The sequence below is a fragment of the Hypanus sabinus genome, chromosome 7 (genome assembly GCF_030144855.1).
Source record: "Hypanus sabinus isolate sHypSab1 chromosome 7, sHypSab1.hap1, whole genome shotgun sequence".
NCBI lineage: Eukaryota > Metazoa > Chordata > Chondrichthyes > Myliobatiformes > Dasyatidae > Hypanus > Hypanus sabinus.
In genome coordinates, this window is record NC_082712.1 from 113,113,076 (window position 1) to 113,139,601 (window position 26,526).

The 26,526-nt window shown below is 56.2% G+C and overlaps 1 protein-coding gene across 1 annotated transcript in view; it reads right to left on the reverse strand.

Moving 5' to 3' along the window:
* Positions 1 to 25,882, reverse strand: part of tp53i11b (tumor protein p53 inducible protein 11b) — a 131,455-nt gene extending 105,573 nt beyond the window's left edge. The window contains exons 1-4 of the mRNA XM_059975423.1: positions 25,803 to 25,882; positions 14,567 to 14,615; positions 12,609 to 12,705; positions 11,324 to 11,425 (exon numbers count right to left, since the gene is read on the reverse strand). Of these exons, the coding sequence (XP_059831406.1) occupies positions 11,324 to 11,425; positions 12,609 to 12,705; positions 14,567 to 14,615; positions 25,803 to 25,837 (283 nt within the window). The 5' untranslated portion in view covers positions 25,838 to 25,882. The remainder of the gene's footprint in view (positions 1 to 11,323; positions 11,426 to 12,608; positions 12,706 to 14,566; positions 14,616 to 25,802) is intronic.
* Positions 25,883 to 26,526: the final 644 nt, after the last annotated feature.

A 26,526-nucleotide genomic window follows, 5' to 3' on the forward strand; every position in this document is an offset into this window, starting at 1 on the left:
AGTACTTGGGTACAGGGGACTGGGGTACGGGAGTACTCGGGAACAGGGGACTGGGGTATGGTTGTACTCGGTCACAGGGACTGGGGTACGGGAGTACTCGGTCACAGGGACTGGGGTACGGGAGTACTCGGGTACAGGGGACTGGGTATGGGAGTACTCCGGAACAGAGGATTGGGGTACGGGAGAACTCAGGTACAAGGGACTGGGTATGGGAGTACTCGGGTACAGGGGACTTGGTATGGGAGTATTCGGGAACAGGGGACTGGGATATGGGATTATTCGGGTACAGGGACTGGGGTACTGGAGTACTCGGGAACAGGGGACTGCGGTATGGGATTACTCGGGCACAGGAGTACTCGGGAACAGGGGACTGGGGTATGGTTGTACTCGGGCAAAGGGACTGGGGAATGGGAGTACTCGGGTACAGGGGACTGGGGTACGGGAGTACTCGTGTAGAGGGTACTGGGGTACGGGAGTACTCGGGTACAGGGACTGGGGTACGGGAGTATTAGGGTACAGAGGACTGGGGTATGGGATTATTCGTGTACAGAGGACTGGGGTATGGGATTACTCGGGTACAGGGGACTGGGGTACTGCAGTACTCGGGAAACGGGGACTGTTGCATGGTTGTACTCGGGCACAGGGACTGGGGTATGGGAGTACTTGGGTACAGGGGACTGGGGTACGGGAGTACACGGGAACAGGGGACTGGGGTACGTGAGTACTCGGGAACAGGGGACTGGGGTATGGTTGTACTCGGTCACAGGGACTGGGGTACGGGAGTACTCGTGTAGAGGGTACTGGGGTACGGGAGTACTCGGGTACAGAGACTGGGGTACGGGAGTATTAGGGTACAGGGACTGGGGTACGGGAGTACTCGGGTACAGGGGACTGGGTATGGGAGTACTCCGGAACAGAGGATTGGGGTACGGGATTATTCGTGTACAGAGGACTGGGGTATGGGATTACTCGGGTACAGGGGACTGGGGTACTGCAGTACTCGGGAACCGGGGACAGTGGCATGGTTGTACTCGGGCACAGGGACTGGGGTATGGGAGTACTTGGGTACAGGGGACTGGGGTACGGGAGTACTCGGGAACAGGGGACTGGGGTATGGTTGTACTCGGTCACAGGGACTGGGGTACGGGAGTACTCGGTCACAGGGACTGGGGTACGGGAGTACTCGGGTACAGGGGACTGGGTATGGGAGTACTCCGGAACAGAGGATTGGGGTACGGGAGAACTCAGGTACAAGGGACTGGGTATGGGAGTACTCGGGTACAGGGGACTTGGTATGGGAGTATTCGGGAACAGGGGACTGGGATATGGGATTATTCGGGTACAGGGACTGGGGTACTGGAGTACTCGGGAACAGGGGACTGCGGTATGGGATTACTCGGGCACAGGAGTACTCGGGAACAGGGGACTGGGGTATGGTTGTACTCGGGCAAAGGGACTGGGGAATGGGAGTACTCGGGTACAGGGGACTGGGGTACGGGAGTACTCGTGTAGAGGGTACTGGGGTACGGGAGTACTCGGGTACAGGGACTGGGGTACGGGAGTATTAGGGTACAGAGGACTGGGGTATGGGATTATTCGTGTACAGAGGACTGGGGTATGGGATTACTCGGGTACAGGGGACTGGGGTACTGCAGTACTCGGGAAACGGGGACTGTTGCATGGTTGTACTCGGGCACAGGGACTGGGGTATGGGAGTACTTGGGTACAGGGGACTGGGGTACGGGAGTACACGGGAACAGGGGACTGGGGTATGGTTGTACTCGGTCACAGGGACTGGGGTACGGGAGTACTCGTGTAGAGGGTACTGGGGTACGGGAGTACTCGGGTACAGGGACTGGGGTACGGGAGTATTAGGGTACAGGGACTGGGGTACGGGAGTACTCCGGTACAGGGGACTGGGTATGGGAGTACTCCGGAACAGAGGATTGGGGTACGGGAGAACTCAGGTACAGGGGACTGGGTATGGGAGTACTCGGGTACAGGGGACTCGGGTATGGTTGGACTCGGGTACAGGGGACTGGGATATGGGAGTCCTCGGGTACAGGGACTGGGGTTTGGTTGTACTCGGGAACAGGGGATTGGGGTACGAGAGTATTCGGGTACAGGGGACTGGGTTATGGGAGTATTCGGGTACAGGGGACTGGTGTACGGGAGTACTCGGGAACAGGGGACTGGGTTATGGTTGTACTCAGGTACAGGGACTGGGGTACGGGAGTACTCAGGAACAGGGACTGGGGTACGTGAGTACTCGGGAACAGGGGACTGGGGTATGGTTGTATTCGGGTACAGGGGACTGGGTTACAGGAGTACTCGGGTACAAGGGACTGTTTATGGGAGTACTCGGGAACAGGGGACTGGGGTATGGGATTACTCGTGTACAGGGACTGGGGTACTGGAGTACATGGGAAAAGGGGACTGGGGTATGGGAATACTCGGGTACGGGGACTGGGGTACAGGAGTACTCGGGAACCAGGGACTGGGGCATGGTTGTACTCGGGCACAGGAACTGGGGTACGGGAGTACTCGGGTACAGGGGACTGGGGTATGGGAGTATTCGGGAACAGGGGACTTGGGTATGGTTGTAGTCGGGCACAGGGACTAGGGTACGAGAGTACTCAGGAACAGGGACTGGGGTACGTGAGTACTCGGGCACAGGGGACTGGGTATGGGAGTACTCGGGAACAGGGGATTGGGGTACGGAAGTACTCGGGTACAGGGGTCTGGCGTATGGGAGTACTCGGGTACAGGGTACTGGGGTATGGGAGTACTCGGGTACAGGGGACTGGGGTACGGAAGTACTGCGGAACAGGGGACTGGGGTATGTTTGGACTCGGGTACAGCGGACTGGGGTACGGGAGTACTCGGGCACAGGGGACTGGGGTACGGGAGTATTCGGGTACAGGGGACGGGTACAGGAGTATTCGGGTATAGGGGACTGGGGTACGGGAGTACTCGGGAACAGGGGACTGGTGTACGGTTGTACTCGGGTACAGGGGACTGGGTATGGGAGTACTCGGGAACAGGGGATTGGGGTACGGGAGTACTCGGGAACAGGTGACTGGGGTATGGTTGTACTCGGGTACAGGGGACTGGATATGGGAGTACTCGGGAACAGGGGATTGGGGTACGGGAGTACTTGGAACAGGGGACTGGGTTACTGGAGTACTCGGGTACAGGGACTCATGTACGCGAGTACTCGGGTACAGGGGACTGTGGTATGGGAGTACTCGGGCACAGGGACTGGGGTATGGGAGTACTTGGGTACAGGGGACTGGGGTACGGGAGTACTCGGGAACAGGGGACTGGGGTATGGTTGTACTCGGTCACAGGGACTGGGGTACGGGAGTACTCGTGTAGAGGGTACTGGGGTACGGGAGTACTCGGGTACGGGGACTGGGGTACGGGAGTATTAGGGTACAGGGACTGGGGTACGGGAGTACTCGGATACAGGGGACTGGGTATGGGAGTACTCCGGAACAGAGGATTGGGGTACGGGATTATTCGTGTACAGAGGACTGGGGTATGGGATTACTCGGGTACCGGGGACTGGGGTACTGCAGTACTCGGGAACCGGGGACAGTGGCATGGTTGTACTCGGGCACAGGGACTGGGGTATGGGAGTACTTGGGTACAGGGGACTGGGGTACGGGAGTACTCGGGAACAGGGGAATGGGGTATGGTTGTACTCGGTCACAGGGACTGGGGTACGGGAGTACTCGTGTAGAGGGTACTGGGGTACGGGAGTACTCGGGTACAGGGGAATGGGGTATGGTTGTACTCGGTCACAGGGACTGGGGTACGGGAGTACTCGTGTAGAGGGTACTGGGGTACGGGAGTACTCGGGTACAGGGACTGGTGTACGAGAGTATTAGGGTACAGGGACTGGGGTACGGGAGTACTCGGGTACAGGGGACTGGGTATGGGAGTACTCCGGAACAGAGGATTGGGGTACGGGAGAACTCAGGTACAGGGGACTGGGTATGGGAGTACTCGGGTACAGGGGACTTGGTATGGGAGTATTCGGGAACAGGGGACTGGGATATGGGATTATTCGGGTACAGGGACTGGGGTACTGGAGTACTCGGGAACAGGGGACTGCGGTATGGGATTACTCGGGCACAGGAGTACTCGGGAACAGGGGACTGGGGTATGGTTGTACTCGGGCAAAGGGACTGGGGAATGGGAGTACTCGGGTACAGGGGACTGGGGTACGGGAGTACTCGTGTAGAGGGTACTGGGGTACGGGAGTACTCGGGTACAGGGACTGGGGTACGGGAGTATTAGGGTACAGAGGACTGGGGTATGGGATTATTCGTGTACAGAGGACTGGGGTATGGGATTACTCGGGTACAGGGGACTGGGGTACTGCAGTACTCGGGAAACAGGGACTGTTGCATGGTTGTACTCGGGCACAGGGACTGGGGTATGGGAGTACTTGGGTACAGGGGACTGGGGTACGGGAGTACACGGGAACAGGGGACTGGGGTATGGGATTATTCGGGTACAGGGACTGGGGTACTGGAGTACTCGGGAACAGGGGACTGCGGTATGGGATTACTAGGGTACAGCGGACTGGGGTACTGGAGTACTCGGGAACCGGGGACTGGGGCATGGTTGTACTCGGGCACAGGGACTGGGGTACAGGAGTATTCGGGTACAGGGGACTGGGGTACGTGAGTACTCGGGAACAGGGGACTGGGGTATGGTTGTACTCGGTCACAGGGACTGGGGTACGGGAGTACTCGTGTAGAGGGTACTGGGGTACGGGAGTACTCGGGTACAGAGACTGGGGTACGGGAGTATTAGGGTACAGGGACTGGGGTACGGGAGTACTCGGGTACAGGGGACTGGGTATGGGAGTACTCCGGAACAGAGGATTGGGGTACGGGATTATTCGTGTACAGAGGACTGGGGTATGGGATTACTCGGGTACAGGGGACTGGGGTACTGCAGTACTCGGGAACCGGGGACAGTGGCATGGTTGTACTCGGGCACAGGGACTGGGGTATGGGAGTACTTGGGTACAGGGGACTGGGGTACGGGAGTACTCGGGAACAGGGGACTGGGGTATGGTTGTACTCGGTCACAGGGACTGGGGTACGGGAGTACTCGGTCACAGGGACTGGGGTACGGGAGTACTCGGGAACAGGGGACTGGGGTATGGTTGTACTCGGTCACAGGGACTGGGGTACGGGAGTACTCGGTCACAGGGACTGGGGTACGGGAGTACTCGGGTACAGGGGACTGGGTATGGGAGTACTCCGGAACAGAGGATTGGGGTACGGGAGAACTCAGGTACAAGGGACTGGGTATGGGAGTACTCGGGTACAGGGGACTTGGTATGGGAGTATTCGGGAACAGGGGACTGGGATATGGGATTATTCGGGTACAGGGACTGGGGTACTGGAGTACTCGGGAACAGGGGACTGCGGTATGGGATTACTCGGGCACAGGAGTACTCGGGAACAGGGGACTGGGGTATGGTTGTACTCGGGCAAAGGGACTGGGGAATGGGAGTACTCGGGTACAGGGGACTGGGGTACGGGAGTACTCGTGTAGAGGGTACTGGGGTACGGGAGTACTCGGGTACAGGGACTGGGGTACGGGAGTATTAGGGTACAGAGGACTGGGGTATGGGATTATTCGTGTACAGAGGACTGGGGTATGGGATTACTCGGGTACAGGGGACTGGGGTACTGCAGTACTCGGGAAACGGGGACTGTTGCATGGTTGTACTCGGGCACAGGGACTGGGGTATGGGAGTACTTGGGTACAGGGGACTGGGGTACGGGAGTACACGGGAACAGGGGACTGGGGTACGTGAGTACTCGGGAACAGGGGACTGGGGTATGGTTGTACTCGGTCACAGGGACTGGGGTACGGGAGTACTCGTGTAGAGGGTACTGGGGTACGGGAGTACTCGGGTACAGAGACTGGGGTACGGGAGTATTAGGGTACAGGGACTGGGGTACGGGAGTACTCGGGTACAGGGGACTGGGTATGGGAGTACTCCGGAACAGAGGATTGGGGTACGGGATTATTCGTGTACAGAGGACTGGGGTATGGGATTACTCGGGTACAGGGGACTGGGGTACTGCAGTACTCGGGAACCGGGGACAGTGGCATGGTTGTACTCGGGCACAGGGACTGGGGTATGGGAGTACTTGGGTACAGGGGACTGGGGTACGGGAGTACTCGGGAACAGGGGACTGGGGTATGGTTGTACTCGGTCACAGGGACTGGGGTACGGGAGTACTCGGTCACAGGGACTGGGGTACGGGAGTACTCGGGTACAGGGGACTGGGTATGGGAGTACTCCGGAACAGAGGATTGGGGTACGGGAGAACTCAGGTACAAGGGACTGGGTATGGGAGTACTCGGGTACAGGGGACTTGGTATGGGAGTATTCGGGAACAGGGGACTGGGATATGGGATTATTCGGGTACAGGGACTGGGGTACTGGAGTACTCGGGAACAGGGGACTGCGGTATGGGATTACTCGGGCACAGGAGTACTCGGGAACAGGGGACTGGGGTATGGTTGTACTCGGGCAAAGGGACTGGGGAATGGGAGTACTCGGGTACAGGGGACTGGGGTACGGGAGTACTCGTGTAGAGGGTACTGGGGTACGGGAGTACTCGGGTACAGGGACTGGGGTACGGGAGTATTAGGGTACAGAGGACTGGGGTATGGGATTATTCGTGTACAGAGGACTGGGGTATGGGATTACTCGGGTACAGGGGACTGGGGTACTGCAGTACTCGGGAAACGGGGACTGTTGCATGGTTGTACTCGGGCACAGGGACTGGGGTATGGGAGTACTTGGGTACAGGGGACTGGGGTACGGGAGTACACGGGAACAGGGGACTGGGGTATGGTTGTACTCGGTCACAGGGACTGGGGTACGGGAGTACTCGTGTAGAGGGTACTGGGGTACGGGAGTACTCGGGTACAGGGACTGGGGTACGGGAGTATTAGGGTACAGGGACTGGGGTACGGGAGTACTCCGGTACAGGGGACTGGGTATGGGAGTACTCCGGAACAGAGGATTGGGGTACGGGAGAACTCAGGTACAGGGGACTGGGTATGGGAGTACTCGGGTACAGGGGACTCGGGTATGGTTGGACTCGGGTACAGGGGACTGGGATATGGGAGTCCTCGGGTACAGGGACTGGGGTTTGGTTGTACTCGGGAACAGGGGATTGGGGTACGAGAGTATTCGGGTACAGGGGACTGGGTTATGGGAGTATTCGGGTACAGGGGACTGGTGTACGGGAGTACTCGGGAACAGGGGACTGGGTTATGGTTGTACTCAGGTACAGGGACTGGGGTACGGGAGTACTCAGGAACAGGGACTGGGGTACGTGAGTACTCGGGAACAGGGGACTGGGGTATGGTTGTATTCGGGTACAGGGGACTGGGTTACAGGAGTACTCGGGTACAAGGGACTGTTTATGGGAGTACTCGGGAACAGGGGACTGGGGTATGGGATTACTCGTGTACAGGGACTGGGGTACTGGAGTACATGGGAAAAGGGGACTGGGGTATGGGAATACTCGGGTACGGGGACTGGGGTACAGGAGTACTCGGGAACCAGGGACTGGGGCATGGTTGTACTCGGGCACAGGAACTGGGGTACGGGAGTACTCGGGTACAGGGGACTGGGGTATGGGAGTATTCGGGAACAGGGGACTTGGGTATGGTTGTAGTCGGGCACAGGGACTAGGGTACGAGAGTACTCAGGAACAGGGACTGGGGTACGTGAGTACTCGGGCACAGGGGACTGGGTATGGGAGTACTCGGGAACAGGGGATTGGGGTACGGAAGTACTCGGGTACAGGGGTCTGGCGTATGGGAGTACTCGGGTACAGGGTACTGGGGTATGGGAGTACTCGGGTACAGGGGACTGGGGTACGGAAGTACTGCGGAACAGGGGACTGGGGTATGTTTGGACTCGGGTACAGCGGACTGGGGTACGGGAGTACTCGGGCACAGGGGACTGGGGTACGGGAGTATTCGGGTACAGGGGACGGGTACAGGAGTATTCGGGTATAGGGGACTGGGGTACGGGAGTACTCGGGAACAGGGGACTGGTGTACGGTTGTACTCGGGTACAGGGGACTGGGTATGGGAGTACTCGGGAACAGGGGATTGGGGTACGGGAGTACTCGGGAACAGGTGACTGGGGTATGGTTGTACTCGGGTACAGGGGACTGGATATGGGAGTACTCGGGAACAGGGGATTGGGGTACGGGAGTACTTGGAACAGGGGACTGGGTTACTGGAGTACTCGGGTACAGGGACTCATGTACGCGAGTACTCGGGTACAGGGGACTGTGGTATGGGAGTACTCGGGCACAGGGACTGGGGTATGGGAGTACTTGGGTACAGGGGACTGGGGTACGGGAGTACTCCGGAACAGGGGACTGGGGTATGGTTGTACTCGGTCACAGGTACTGGGGTATGGGAGTACTCATGAACAGGGACTGGGGTACATGAGTACTCGGGTACAGGGGCTCGTGTACGGGAGTTCTCGGGTACAGGGGACTGGGGTATGGGAGTACTCGGGAATAGGGGACTCGGGTATGGTTGGACTCGGGTACAGGGGACTGGGATACGGGAGTCCTCGGGTACAGGGACTGGGGTTTGGTTGTACTCGGGAACAGGGGATTGGGGTACGAGAGTATTCGGGTACAGGGGACTGGGTTATGGGAGTATTCGGGAACAGGGGACTGGGTTATGGTTGTACTCGGGTACAGGGACTGGGGTACGGAAGTACTCAGGAACAGGGACTGGGGTACGTGAGTACTCGGGAACAGGGGACTGGGGTATGGTTGTATTCGGGTACAGGGGACTGGGTATGGGAGTACTCGGGTACAAGGGACTGTTTATGGGAGTACTCGGGAACAGGGGTCTGGGGTATGGGATTACTCGTGTACAGGAACTGGGGTACTGGAGTACATGGGAAAAGGGGACTGGGGTATGGGAATACTCGGGTACGGGGACTGGGGTACTGGAGTACTCGGGAACTGGGGACTGGGGCATGGTTGTACTCGGGCACGGGAACTGAGGTACGGGAGTACTCGGGTACAGGGGACTGGGGTATGGGAGTATTCGGGAACAGGGGACTTGGGTATGGTTGTAGTCGGGCACAGGGACTAGGGTACGAGAGTACTCAGGAACAGGGACTGGGGTACGTGAGTACTCGGGTACAGGGGACTGGGTTACTGGAGTACTCGGGTACAGCGGACTGGGGTACGGGAGTACTCGGGCACAGGGGACTGGGGTACGGAAGTACTCGGGTACAGGGGTCTGGCGTATGGGAGTACTCGGGTACAGGGGACTAGGGTACGGGAGTACTCGGGCACAGGGGTCTGGGGTACGGGAGTGCTCGGGAACAGGGACTGGGGTATGGGAGTACTCGGGCACAGGGGACTGGGGTACGGGAGTACTTGGGTACAGTGGACTGGCGTATGCGATTACTCAGGTACAGGGACTGGGGTATGGGAGTACTCAGGTAGAGGGGACTGCGGTACGGGAGTACTCGGGTACAGGGGACTGGGGTACTGGAGTATTCGGGTACTGGGGACTGGGATACTGGAGTATTCGGGTAGAGAGGACTGGGGTACAGGAGTACTCGGGTACAGGGACTGGGGTACGGGAGTACTCAGGAACAGTGTTCTGGTGTATGGGAGTATTCGGGTACAGGGGACTGGGGTACAGGGGACTGGGTTATGGGAGTATTCGGGTACAGAGGTCTGGAGTACGGGAGTACTCAGGCACAGGGGACTGGGGTATGGGAGTATTCGGGTACAGGGGACGGGTACAGGAGTATTCGGGTACAGGGGACTGGGGTACGGGAGTACTCGGGAACAGGGGACTGGGGTATGGTTGGACTTGGGTACAGGGACTGGGGTTTGGTTGTACTTGGGAACAGGGGATTGGGGTACGAGAGTATTCGGGTACAGAGGACTGGGGTACGGGAGTACTTGGGTACAGGGACTGGGGTACGGGAGTACTCAGGCACAGGGGACTGGGGTACAGTAGTATTCGGGTACAGGGGACTGGGGTACGGAAGTATTCGGGTACAGGGGACTGGGGTACGGGAGTACTCGGGAACAGGGGACTGGGTATGGGAGTACTCGGGTACAGGGGACTGGGTATGGGAGTACTCGGGAACAGGGGACTGGGGTATGGTTGTACTCGGGTACAGGGGACTGGGTATGGGAGTACTCGGGAACAGGGGACTGGGTATGGGAGTACTCGGGTACAGGGGACTGGGTATGGGAGTACTCGGGAACAGGGGACTGGGTATGGGAGTACTCGGGTACAGGGGACTGGGTATGGGAGTACTCGGGAACAGGGGACTGGGGTATGGTTGTACTCGGGCACAGGGACTGGGGTACGGGAATACTCGGGTACAGGGGACTTGGGTATGGGAGTACTTGGGAACAGGGGACTGGGTTACTGGAGTACTCGGGTACAGGGGACTGGGGTATGGTTGAACGGGTACAGGGGACTGGGTTACGGGAGTCCTCGGGTACAGGGACTGGGGTTTGGTTGTACTCGGGAATAGGGGATTGGGGTAGAGGAGTACTCGGGTTCAGGGGACTGGGGTACGGGAGTACTAGGGTACAGGGACTCGGTATGGGAGTACTCAGGTACATGGATTGTGTACGGGAGTACTCAGGTACAGGGGACTAGGGTACGGTTGTATGGGTACAGGGGACTGGGGTATGGTTGTACTCGGGAATAGGGGATTGGGGTAGAGGAGTACTCGGGTTCAGGGGACTGGGGTACGGGAGTACTAGGGTACAGGGGACTAGGGTACGGTTGTATGGGTACAGGGGACTGGGGTATGGTTGTACTCGGGAATAGGGGATTGGGGTAGAGGAGTACTCGGGTTCAGGGGACTGGGGTACGGGAGTACTAGGGTACAGGGACTCGGTATGGGAGTACTCAGGTACATGGATTGGGGTACGGGAGTACTCAGGTACACGGGACTGGTGTACGGGAATACTAGGGTACAGGGACTGGGTATGGGAGTACTCGGGTACAGGGATTGGGGTACGGGAGAACTCAGTCACAGGGACTGTGTATGGGAATACTAGATTGCCGGGTTACTATGATACAGAAATATGGGGTTAAGCGTGTTCGGATGCAGGTGTACTCTGTTACTGGGTCTGGGATACGGTGACTGTATTATCGGGAGCCGGTGACCGACTGTGTGGGGATGGGAGTGTTGGATTGGAGGTACAATTGGTGTCAGCACTGGGTCTCAGGCTGTGTTTTGTGAACTCACCTATCAGCTGCACAGCGAAGTAACAGGCTTCCGTCAGCAGCGTCCAGCGGATCACAACCTTCTCCGCCGTGTACAGCGCGTTCCACATGATGAGGGACAGGCCTGCAGGATCACACCAGAGGGAGGAGCTGGTGAGTCCTTCACCTGGGACCCCGCCGTCCACTCCTAACCCCACGTCTACGGGTCCCTCTGACTCGTGCGTAAAATCGAGACCAATAGTGCTTTCGGTCAACACGGGGAAACGGTTGGGCAGGAAGTCTGGAACACCTGGTGTGGAGTGAGAGTTAAACGGACAGAGTTTGGGAGAGGGAGCCCAGTCAAAGGCTTGGCTGAGACCAGATGGGTGAAGGGAGGTAAGTTGGGAATGGGGGGTCCCTGCTGCAACAGAGAGGACGGTGCGGTCGTGGGGGGCTTTGCTCCCTGACAGGAACCGAGAACCTGCTGAAGCCACTGCCCCTGCTCTGGGGAGGGGGCAAAGCTGGCCTTGGTTCTAAAGTGGTGAGAGGGACTAGGGCAGAGGTGTGCCTTCGTACTTGTGGGCCCTGAGGAACGCCTGGTATCAGGGTGCTGGCTGTTGTGAAATCAGCCCAATGGTAGGGCGTGTGTGGAGGGATTCGGGGTAGGGTGTAGACCTCCAGGCAATGCTCGGTAGCAGCCAGGGGCTCTGTGAGAGGAGAGGACCGCCTGACGGACAATACACATTCAGCTACTGCCGCTGTTGGAGAGGCCTTGTGGGTTCCACACTGGGACATCAGACACCCCAGGAGCTGGCGGAAGGAAGTTGCTCTCCAGGCTGACAATCCCAGAAGGAGATGGCGATCTGCGCTGGCTTGTGCCAACAGTGGGTTTATGTGGAGTGGGGACCTCTTGTGTTTATGCAAAGCGGACTGATTTCTGCAACACGTGTAATGGTCTGCATAAGGTACAGTGCCCTCTGTCTGGTTCAGCATGCAGTGGCATGTGTTTTGTTAACAGGATAGGGTAATCCGTTTGCACAAGGATATTGAGGAAGGGTATAGAATGTTTACATTAAAGATGGGTGAATGTTTGGTGTAGAGGGGATGTGTTAAAAAGGACTGGTCCCTGGACGTTGGGTGTAGAGGTGTTGTGTTAAGGGGGAGTGGTTTGTGGATGTGGGTGTAGAAGAAAAGTGTAATGGGGGAATAGTCCCTGGACATTGGGTCTGGTGGGGTTGTGTTAAAGTGGAGGGCTGCTGTAAATTTGTGTGTGTACTGGGATTATTTAGAAAGGGTCCTTGGGGTAGAGCTCTGCAGCTGATACTTACTGAGCAGGGCTCCTCCGTACAGTCTCACAGATATCTTGCTGCCTGAACCACCGTCATCAAACACTGTGTCATACAGCCGGTCGGGGAAGATTAGCGCCTGGCAAAAGGACAGGAAGACTTATTGACAATGCCCCTGAATGGATGCTCTGGTCTCAGCACAACCAACAGACGAATTCTTGAACTGGGAGTGGTATATACTGATTTTTCCTGCACTGGGTGGTATATACCAGTACTTACCGCACTGGGAGTGGTTTATACTGGGATTTCCCGCACTGTGAATGGTATATACTGGGGTTTCCCATACTGAGTGTCGTTTCTACCAGAATTTTCCACACTGTGAGTGGTTTCTGCTGGGATTTCCCACACTGGGATGGGTATATACTGGGATTTCCTGCACTGGGAATGGTATATACTGGGATTTCCCACTCTGGGAGTGGTGTGTTCTGGCGTTTCCTGCACTGGGAGTGGTATATTCTGGCATTTTCCGCACTGGGAGTGGTATATTCTAAGTTTTCCTGCACTGGGTGATATATACCAGTATTTACCACACTGGGAGTGGTTTCTACTGGGATTTCCTTCACTGGAAGTGGTATATTCTGGCATTTTTCACACTGGGAGTGGTATATACGAGTTTTCCTGCACTGGGTGATATATACCAGTATTTAGCACACTGGGAGTGGTTTCTACTGGGAGTGGTATATTCTGGCATTTTTCACACAGGGAGTGGTATATACTGAGTTTTCCTGCACTGGGTGGTATATGCCAGTATTTACTGCACTGGGAGTGGTTTCTACTGGGATTTCCTTCTTGGGGGGTGGTATATACCAGGAATTTCCACACTGGGAGTGGTGTAAGCTTGGATTTCCTGTACTGGGAGTGGTACATACCAGGAATTTCCACACTGGGAGTGGTATATACTAAGATTTCCCACACTGGGAGTAGTTTCTACTAGGATTTCCTGCACTGAGAGTGGTTTCTGCTGAGATTTCCTGCACTGGGATGCTATATTCTGGGATTTCCTGCACTGGGAGTGGTATTTACCTGGATTTCCTGCACTGGGAATTGTATATACTGGAATTTCCTGCACTGGGAACGGTATATACTGGGATTTCCTGTACTGGGAGTGGTATATACCAGGAATTTATACACTGGGAGTGATATATACTAAGATTTTCCACACTGGAGTGGTTTCTACCAGGATTTCCTGCACTGGGAATGGTATATACTGGGGTTTCCCATACTGAGTGTCGTTTCTACCAGAATTTTCCACACTGGGAGTGGTTTCTGCTGGGAGTCCCTGCACTGGGGTAGGTATATACTGGAATTTCCCGCACTGGGAATGGTATATACTGCGATTTCCCACTCTGGGAGAGGCGTATACTGGCGTTTCCTGCACTGGGAGTGGGAAATAAAAGGAATTTCCACCTTGGGAGCAGTGTAAGCTGTGATTTCCTGTACTGGGAGTGGTATATTCTGGCATTTTCAACATTGGGTGGTATATATCAGTATTTACTGCACTGGGAGTGGTTTCTACTGGGATTTCCTGTACTGGGAGTGGTTTCTGCTGGGATTTCCTGCACTAGGATGCTATATTCTGGGATTTCCTGCACTGGGTGGTATACACCGGGATTTGTGCCAAATGTGAACGTTTGAGCTGAGGAAGTCTTCATGATGTGGAATATTTCCCAACAATCAGAATGCTGGAGGAACTCAGCAGGTCCGGCCACACAGATGCAGTTTTTGGCTCATGAGGCTCAGGATATATTTGGCAATAAGCTGACTGCCCGAAACCTCTCTGTACTGGCAGAGGAAATCGACAGAATGGAATCAGCTTCCCCGCCCACACTGCCATGTGAGACTGCATTCACAGTAACGTCCTGTCCCTGTCGGACGGATCCTTAGCTAGCCACTCCTCGGCATGTGAATAGAACAGTGGGGACGCAGTCACCGGTACTCACCATGATGGCCACAACACTGAACATGATGGCTGACACTGCCTGCCACAACCTAAATGGAGTTAAACAGACTGATTAGTGCATGCATTGTGACATCCCCTCCCACGCACACACACTCACACACATCCCCCACACACCGCCCCCACACACACACACTCACACACACCCACCCCACACACACACACACTCACACACACTCACCCCACACACACACACACACTCACACACACACCACCCCTCCCACACACACACACTCACACACACCCCCCACACACCCACCCCACACACTCACCACCCCCCACACACACACACCCCTCCCCACACACACACACCCACCCCACACACACACACCCCTCCCCCCACACACACACCCTCCACTCACACACTCACTCACACCCCACACAGACCCCACACACACACCGCCCCCCACACACACACCCCACACACATACACCCCTCCCCACACATACCCCCCACACACACCCCACACACATACACCCCTCCCCACACACACCCCATACCCCCACACACACACACCACACACACACACCCCTCCCCACACACACACACCCACCCCACACACACACACCCCTCCCCCCCACACACACACCCTCCACTCACACACTCACACACCCCACACAGACCCCACACACACACCACCCCCCACACACACACCCCACACACATACACCCCTCCCCACACACACCCCCCACACACACCCCATACCCCCACACACACACACACACCCCTCCCCACACACACACTCCCTCCACATACACCCCTCCCCACACACACCCCCCACACACACCCCATACACCCACAGACCCACCCCACACACACACACCCCTCCCCCCACACACACACACCCCTTCCCCAACACACACACACCCCACACACCCACACATCCCCACACACCCACACATCCCCACACACCAACCCTCCCCACACACACACACACACACACACCACACACCCACCCCCCCACACACACACACACACCCTCCACACCCACCCCCCCACACACACACACACACACACACACACCCTCCACACACACCCCTTCCCCAACACACACACACACCCCACACACCCACACATCCCCACACACCCACACATCCCCACACACCCACACACCAACCCTCCCCACACACACACACCACCCCTCCACACACCCCCACACACACCCCCAACAAACACACTACCCCCACACACCCACACACCATCCCACACACACACACTCACACACCAGCACCCCAACACACACACACCCACACACACAGAACCCCCCCCACACACAACCTCCACACACCCACACACACACCCCCCACACACACCACCCCCCCACACTCACACCCCACACACCCACCCCCCCCACACACACACACGCACTCTACACACACCCCCCACACACACACCCTACACACACACCACCACCCCACACACACACCCCCACACACAACCCCCACACACCCACACACACCCCACACACACACCACCCCCCAACACACACACACACACACACACCACACACACACCCCTCCCCACACACCCACTGCACACAAACACACCACCCACCCCACACACACACACCCACACAAACAACCCCCACACACCCACACACACAACCCCCACACACCCACACACACCCCACACACACCACTCCCCCACACACGTACACCCCCACACACCACACACCCACCCCACACACACACCACCCCCCCACACACACACACACCCACACACACAGACCCCCCACGTACACACCCACTCCACACACACCACCACCCCCACACACACACACCCACACACCCACACACACCCCACACACACACCACCCCCCAACACACACACACACACACACACCACACACACACCCCTCCCCACACACCCACTGCACACAAACACACCACCCACCCCACACACACACACCCACACAAACAACCCCCACACACCCACACACACAACCCCCACACACCCACACACACCCCACACACACCACTCCCCCACACACGTACACCCCCACACACCACACACCCACCCCACACACACACCACCCCCCCACACACACACACACCCACACACACAGACCCCCCACGTACACACCCACTCCACACACACCACCACCCCCACACACACACACCCACACACACACACCCACCCCACACACACACCCCTCCCCACACACGCACACCCTCCACATACACCCCTCCCCACACACACCCCACACACACCCCTCCCCACACACACCCCACACACACACCCCATACACCCACACACACACCCCTCCCCACACACACACACACACACACACACACACAGCCTCCACACACACCCCTTCCCACACACACACATACACCCCACACGCCCACACATCCCCACACACACACCCAACGAACACACTACCCCCACACACCCACACATCAACCCTCCCCACACAGACACACACACCCCACACACCCACCCCCCTCCCACAAACACACACACACCACCCCCTGCACACACACCACCACACACACCCCTAATGAACACACTACCTCCACACACCCACACACCACCACACACCACCCCCTCACACACACACACCCTCCACATACTCCCCTCCCCACACACAACCCACACACACACCCCATACACCCACACACACACACACACACACAGCCTCCACACACACCCCTTCCCACACACACACACACACACACACCCCACACACCCACACATCCCCACACACACACACACACACACACACACACCCCCAATGAACACACTACCTCCACACACCCACACACTCCCACACACCACCCCCCACACACACAGACCCCCCCGCACACCCATCCCACACACACACCACCCCCCCCACACACACACCCCCACACACCACACACCCACCCCTCTCCACACACCCATCACACACACACACCACCCACCCACACACACACACCCACACACACAGACACACCCACGCACCCACACACTCACACACCCACCGCACACACACACACTCCACATACACCCCTCCCCACACACACCCCAGACACACACCCCATACACCCACACACAAACCCACACACACACCTCCCCACACACACACACACACACCCTCCACACACACCCCTTCCCACACACACACAAACATGCACCCCACACACCCACACACACCCCCAACGAACACACTACCCCCACACACCCACACACCAACCCTCCCCAAACACACACACACCCCACACACCCACCCCCCACACACACACACTACACACACACCCCACACACACCCCACCCCCCACACACACCCCCACACACACCACCAACGAACACACACACACACACCCACACGCACATCCAATGAACACACTACCCCCACCACACTACCCCACACACCCACACTCCCCCACACACCACCCCCCCACACACACACCCACACACACACCCCACACACACAGACACCCCCACACACAAACACAACCCCCACATACCCACACACACACACCCCACACACAGACCCCCCACACACACACCCCACGCACACACAACACCCCCACACACACATACCCCCACACACACCCCACACACCCACACACACACACACAACCCCCACACACCCACACACACAACCCCCCCACACACACAGACACACCCACACACAGACCCCCCCCCACACAAACCCCACACACACACACCAACCCCCACACACATACCAACACCCTCCCACACACCCCCCACACACACACACACCCACACACACAACCCCCACACACCCACACACCCCTCCCCATACACACCCACACACAACCCCCCAAACACCCACACCCCACACACGCACACCCACACACGCACACCCACACACACACCACCCCCCCACACACACACACACACACCCACACGCACATCCAATGAACACACTACCCCCACCACACTACCCCACACACCACCCCCCCACACACACACACCCACACACACCCCACACACACAGACCCCCCCACACACAAACTCAACCCCCACATACCCACACACACACCCCACACACAGACCCCCCCACACACACACCCCACGCACACACACCACCCCCACACACACACCCCACACACACACACCCACACACACAGACCCCCCCCCACACACACAACCCCCACATACCCACACACACACCCCACACACAGACCCCACACACACACACCCCACGCACACACACCACCTCCACACACACATACCCACACACACACCCCACACACCCACACACCACCCCCCCACACACACACACACCCACACACACCCCACACACACAGACCCCCCCACACACAAACTCAACCCCCACATACCCACACACACACCCCACACACAGACCCCCCCACACACACACCCCACGCACACACACCACCCCCACACACACACCCCACACACGCACACCCACACACACAGACCCCCCCACACACACACAACCCCCACATACCCACACACACACCCCACACACAGACCCCACACACACACACCCCACGCACACACACCACCTCCACACACACATACCCACACACACACCCCACACACCCACACACACAACTCCCACACACCCACACACACACAACCCCCCCACACACACCCCCCCACACACACACACACACACACACAACCCCCACACACCCACACACAACCCCCCCAAACACACACACCCCACACACGCACACCCACACACCCACCCCACACACACACACACACCCACACACACCCCTCCCCAAACACACAGCCCACACACCCACCCCACACACACACCACCCCCCACACACACCCCACACACCCACCCCTCCCCACACACACACCCCCCACACAACCACTCCACACACACTCCCCACACACAAACACCCTCCACACACACCCCTCCCCACACACACACCCCACACAACCACTCCACACACACTCCCCACACACAAACACCCTCCACACACACCCCTCCCCACACAACCACCCCACACACACACACACACACACACCCACACACACGGACCCCCCCCCCCACACACAGCCCACACACACACCACCCCCCCACACACACCCCTCCCCACACACACACACACACACACACCCTCCACACACACCCCTTCCCACACACACACACACACACACACACACACACACACACCCCACACATCCCCACACACCCACACACACCCCCAACGAACTCACACACACCCCACACACCCACCCCCCACACAATCACCCCACACACACACCACCCCCCCACACACACACCCCCAACGAACACACTACCCCCACACACCCACACACCCCAACACACCCACACACCCCCACACACACCCACACACCACCCCCCCACACACACCACCACCGCACACACACACACACCCACACACCCCCCCACACACACACACACCCACACACCACACATACCCCACACACCCCTCCCCACACACACACACCCACACACAACCCCCCCAAACACTCACACCCACACACCCTCCACACACACCCCTCCCGACACACACACACACACCCACACACACAACCCCCACACACCCACACACACACCACCCCTCCACACACACACCCCCAACACACTCACACACACAGACCCCCCCCACACACACACACCACCCCCACACACACATACCACACACACACCCCACACACACAGACCCCCCCACACAAACACCCCATGCACACACACCACCCCCACACACACCTACCCACACACACACCCCCACACACCACACATACCCCACACACCCCTCCCCACACACACACACCCACACACAACCCCCCCACTCACACCCACACACCCTCCACACACACCCCTCCCGACACACACACACATATTCACCCCACACACCCACACACCCCCCCAATGAACACACTACCCCCATGCACCCACACACCCACACACCACCCCCACACACACACCCCCCCACACACCCCCCACACACCCACACACCACCCCCACACACACACCCCCCCACACACCCACACACACACCCCACACACACCCCCCCACACACACACACACACACACACACACACACACACACACACACACACCCACACACCACACACACCCCACACACCCCTCCCCACACACACACCCACACACAACCCCCCCAAACACACACACCCACACACCCTCCACACACACCCCTCCCCACACACACACACCCACACACAACCCCCCCAAACACTCACACCCACACACCCTCCACACACACCCCTCCCGACACACACACACACCCACACACACAACCCCCACACACCCACACACACACCACCCCTCCACACACACACCCCCAACACACTCACACACACAGACCCCCCCCACACACACACACCACCCCCACACACACAGACCCCCCCACACATACACCCCATGCACACACACCACCCCCACACACACCAACCCACACACACACCCCCCACACACCACACGTACCCCACACACCCCTCCCCACACACACACACCCACACACAACCCCCCCACTCACACCCACACACCCTCCACACACACCCCTCCCGACACACACACACATACTCACCCCACACACCCACCCAATGAACACACTACCCCCATGCACCCACACACCCACACACCACCCCCACACACACACCCCCCCACACACCCCCCACACACCCACACACACACCCCACACACACCACCCCCCCCACACACACACACACCCACCCACACACCACACACACCCCACACACCCCTCCCCACACACACACACCCACACACAACCCCCCCAAACACACACACCCACACACCCTCCACACTCACCCCTCCCCACACACACACACACATACACACCCCACACACCCACACACACCCCCAATGAACACACTACCCCCACACCCACACACACACCCCACACACACCACCCCCCCACACACACCACCCCCCCCACACACACACATACACACACATCCACACACACACACACATACACACCCCACACAGACCCCCCACACACACTCCACCCCTCCACACACAAACACCTACACACACACCTGCACACACAACCCCCCCAAACACACACACCCGCACACACACCACCCCCACATGCACACACCCACCCCCCCCACACACACATACACACCCCCACACACACACATACACACCCCCACACACACACACGCCCACACACCACACACACATCCCACACCCCTCCCTACACACACTCTCCACACACACACCCACACACAACCCCCCAAACACACACACCCACACACAACCTCCCACACACACACAGCACACAACCCCACACACACATTCAGACACTCCCCCACACAGACACCCTCATACAACCCTTCCCAAACACACACACACCCACACACGACCCGCCCAAACACACACACCCACACACAACCCCCCACACACACTCAGACACCCCCCACACATACACACACAAACTCAGACACCCCCCCCACACACACAGACACCCCCACACACATTCACACACCCCCCACACACACACTCAGACACCCCCCCCCCACACACACTCAGTCACCCCTCCTCACACACACACTCAGACACATCCCCCCCACACACACACCCCTAAAACTGACACACACAAACAATTACACTCATAAAGAAATTTAGAGGCACAGAAGCACATTCATAAATAAATTAGATACATATACACTCAAATGTATACACATACATTAATAAACAAAAATACACACAAGTACATTTTGGAAAACACAAACAAAAACACACACATTTGTCTTCCGTGTGCTTTGGAGTGATTATGGTGACTGGTCCCTCCAGTGGAGGAATGAACTCCACTATGTGACTCATCTCGAGCTGAGAGCTGGGCTGCCACCGAGCAGCAGGTACCAGCCAGTACCCGCAGGGGGCAGCAGAGTACACATCATTCTCCGGCCCAAGCTCAAACTTTCCAACTGATTTGTCACACGGTTCACAATTTATTTCAAAGGATCAATATCTGGACATTGGATTATGTGAAAACCTTCTTTATGACAGTAATCGCAGAAAACTTTGCATTATGATATCTTGCCAACGGGAAATCATGCCAAGCTTCGCACACGCATACAATGCTGGAGGAACCCAGCAGGCCAAGCGGCCATCTGTGGTGAAGGTCACAGTTGATGTTTTGGACTGAAACCCTTCATCGGGACTGGGAAAAAAATGAGGAGTCAGAGTAAGAAGGTACTGGGATGGGAGGAAGAACCGGGAAGTTGGGTGGGTGTGAAGCAAAGAACCGGGAATTTGATTAGCGAAAGAGATACAGGGTTAGAGAAGGGGGAATATGATAGCAGAGGACAGAAGGCTATGGAAGTAAGAAAAGGGGAGGAGCCGCAGAGGGAGGTGATAAGGTGAGAAGGGGAAATAGTAATGGGGAAGGAGGGCGGGGGGCATTACTGGAAGATTGAGAAATCGATGTTCATGGCATCAGGCCGGCCGGAAGCTGCTCAGATGGAACACAAGGTGTTGCTTTTCCGACCCGAGTGTGAACTCATCGTGACAGTAGGGCAGACCATGGAGTGACATGTCGGAATGGGAATGGGTGGCCACCGGGTGGGAGATCCCTTCTCTCTGGATGGCATGAACATCGATTTCTTGAACTTCCATAATGCTTACTCACACCTCCACCCCCCCCACAACCACACTCAGGTTGGAGGAAAAACTCATTATATTCCATCTGGATAGCCCCCAGCCTTGTGGCACGAACTCCCGGTAATGCCTTCCTCTTCCCCATTCCCATTTCCCTCTCTCACCTTGCCGATCACCTCCTTCTGGAGCTCCCCCCCCCTTTCTTTTTCCAAGGCCTTCTGTCCTTTTCTGTCAGATTCCCCCTTCTCCAGCCCTGTATCTCTTTCACCAATCAACTTCCCAGCTCTTTACTTCACCCCTCACCCTCCCGGTTTCACCTGCCACCTCGTGTTTCTTCCTCCCCTCCCCACACCACTTTCTAACTCTGACTCCTCATCTTTTTTTCTCCAGTCCTGATGAAGGGTCTCGGTCCAAAACATTGACTGTGCTCTTTTCCATAGATGCTGACTGACCTGCTGAGTTCCTGCAGCATTTCTCGGCATCTGCAGATTTTCTCTTGTTTTTCCATCACACTAGATGGTTCGAATGATGTAATTGTACAGCAGATGCAATGGACTGAATGGCCCAGCCCTGCTCTATGTCTAATGCTAGGGATGTTCTTTGCCAGATATAAAAAAATTGGACAGGTATATGGACAGGAAAGGAATGGAGGGTTATGGGCTGAGTGCGGGTTGGTGGGACTAGGTGAGAATAAATGTTCAGCACGGATTAGAAGGGCCGAGATGGCCTGTTTCCGTGCTGTAATTGTTACATGGTTACAGGTATTCTCCCAGTGACCCATGGCTTGCAGAGCCACCACTTCTACCAAGCTGCTGTGAATCATGGCTCAGTCCCTAACCCGAGCACAGAAGAGTATCAGTGGGACAGAGAGCACCTCGTGTTACTGTGCTGCATTTAGATTCACAGAGTCACAGAGTTATTGAGTAAGCCCTTCAGCTCATCTCATCCATCCCCGAGGTAGTCCCATTTCTCTGCATCTACTCTATTCCCTCCCCCCTCCCAAATCTTTCCTGCCCATCTACCTGTCCAAATGTCTTTTAAATATTGTACCTGTACCATGTCTATCACTTCCTCTGGCAGCTCATTCCACATGTACACTGCCCTCCGTGTGAAGAACATCTGCTTTGGAAAGAAACCTTCTGAATCCTGTATTCTTCTGGTCTCTCACTCCTACCTCAGAGGATGGTGGGATGAGGTGATCTCACATTTAAGAAGCAGCTGGATGAACAGCTGAATCCCAAGTCACTGACGACTGTGGATGAGATATAGACGGGTGGTTGCTGATCAGCACGGAAGGGTCTGCTTCTGGGCAATATTAACCTGATGATCCAATCATGAAACATAGCAGGTAAAAAGTGAGGCTGCCCAACCTCGCCTGATAAGAGGAACTGTTATACCAGGTCTAGCAAACCTCCAAACTCTTCAAAAGGAGATCAATCTGGTACACAGACATCTGGGTTTGGCCTCAGGTCTCGGCCCGAAACATCGACTGTGCTCTTTTCCACAGATGCTGCCTGGCCTGCTGAGTTCCTCCAGCATTTTGTGTGTGTTGCTGGCATTGCCAGCATTGGCAGATTTTCTCCTGTTTGTCGCACCAAATCATTGTTCCAATTGTCATCTCAGCCAGTTTCAGGACTTTTTATTTTGAAATCAAGTTTCTAGGCTAGTTTCAAAGTGTTTTGCTTCGAGTTCCAAATGCATGGCCAGATTTGGCTCGAATGCCTCACATCATTTTGGAATTGTAACTGATTTATTGTTGTGCAGTGAAAAAGTCGTCTTGGATACTGTTCATGCAGATCAGATCATTACACATGCAGAGTAGACTGTAACAGCGACAGAGAAGCTGCAGTACGGGCAGGCCACAAGGTGCAAGATCATAACCAGGTAGATTGTCTGAGCTTGTAGAAGTTTAAGCCAAGAGCTGGTGGGACTGACAGCATCTCACTGCAGGCTGGTGTAGTGGGAGGAATAGCCCCTTCACCATTACTTCCATCCAGAGGTTACTGGCAGGCAGTGTCTTGAGGCTTGGGCAGGAAGCAAATAGGGTTAGGAAGTGCCGATCCGTGGTAAGGTGGAAAAACGTGAATGGGAACGTAACCCATGGGGCGGAGGGCAGCTCCCTCTCGATTCAGTATGAACAGCCCCAGTGCAGGAGAGAGAAACAAATCCCACTGTTCTTCCAACGCTTACAGAATGGTAACACTAAATCCGTTTGAAGTTTGAGAAGGGACGGTATGTCACCAAAGACAAGTTACTAATGTATCATGGAGAGTATTCTGACTGTTACATCACTGCCTAGTGGAGAGGCTCCAATGCACAGGAGCACAGGAGGCTGGAGACTCAGCCAGCTCTGTCACACGCACAACCCTCCTCACTACCGAGGGCACCCATCAGTAAGCACTGTCACATCTGGGGCTTCCCATTTCTACCAAGCAGGAACCTACACTCAATGATTCTTCCCCTTTGCCATCAGATTTTTGAATAATCCATGAACTCTGAACATACCTCAAATTCCTTTATTTTGTTACACTATTTATATCTGTAACTGATAGTCATTTTATATCTTTGGACTTTATTCCTGTTGCAAAACAACAAATCTCACATCATCTAAGCCAGTGATGATAAACCTGATCCTGACTCTGACGTTGCATCTGAATATTGAACATCATACCTGAGTCCCAGAGGCTCTCGCATAGCAAATTTCATTTCATTACCCAGGACTTGGCTGATCTGAAAAAGAAAAGATATGCAGTAAACAATTTTTGTCACCCAGACCGAATTCCCAGAGTTTTCAGGACACTCTACATTTCCCGGTCCCTCCACACAAAAGGAGAGTTGGTATCGGACTCCCAAATCCCTGCTGGCACTCTCTGGTTTCACATCCTGCTGCTGTTTGGTGAGATGACCAACTCCCCATTTCTGATGATCTTTCTGATAGGCGGTTACACCAGTCGTCCATTGAATTTCCACACAGCTCAGATCAATGGGCTTTTAATGAGGAAATCCAGGTGCCTGTGTCCCGCCGATACACACATTCAGCCTACTCAGCATTGAACTCTCAGCTAACCCTCTGTAAGCTCCAGTCTGGAAGAGCTCATTTATCTGTTTTGTCTATTAGGGTCTACATTGCTTGAGATGACTTTTGATACTGGTTGTCACCACGTTTCGATTTTGATATGGTTCCTGTTACTACGTTTATCATGACTTCAGGAATAGTGCCTGGTGCTTAGCAGACCCTGTAATGGTATTTAATGTTTACCAAGTAAAGTGAGCCACAGTAGTGTAGCAGTTACTGTGACGCTACTACTGCTTGGGGTGTCGGAGTTTGGCGTTCAGTCCTGGTGTCCTCTGGAAGGGTCTCAGTACTGGGTGTTTTCTCTGGGTCCCTCAGTTTC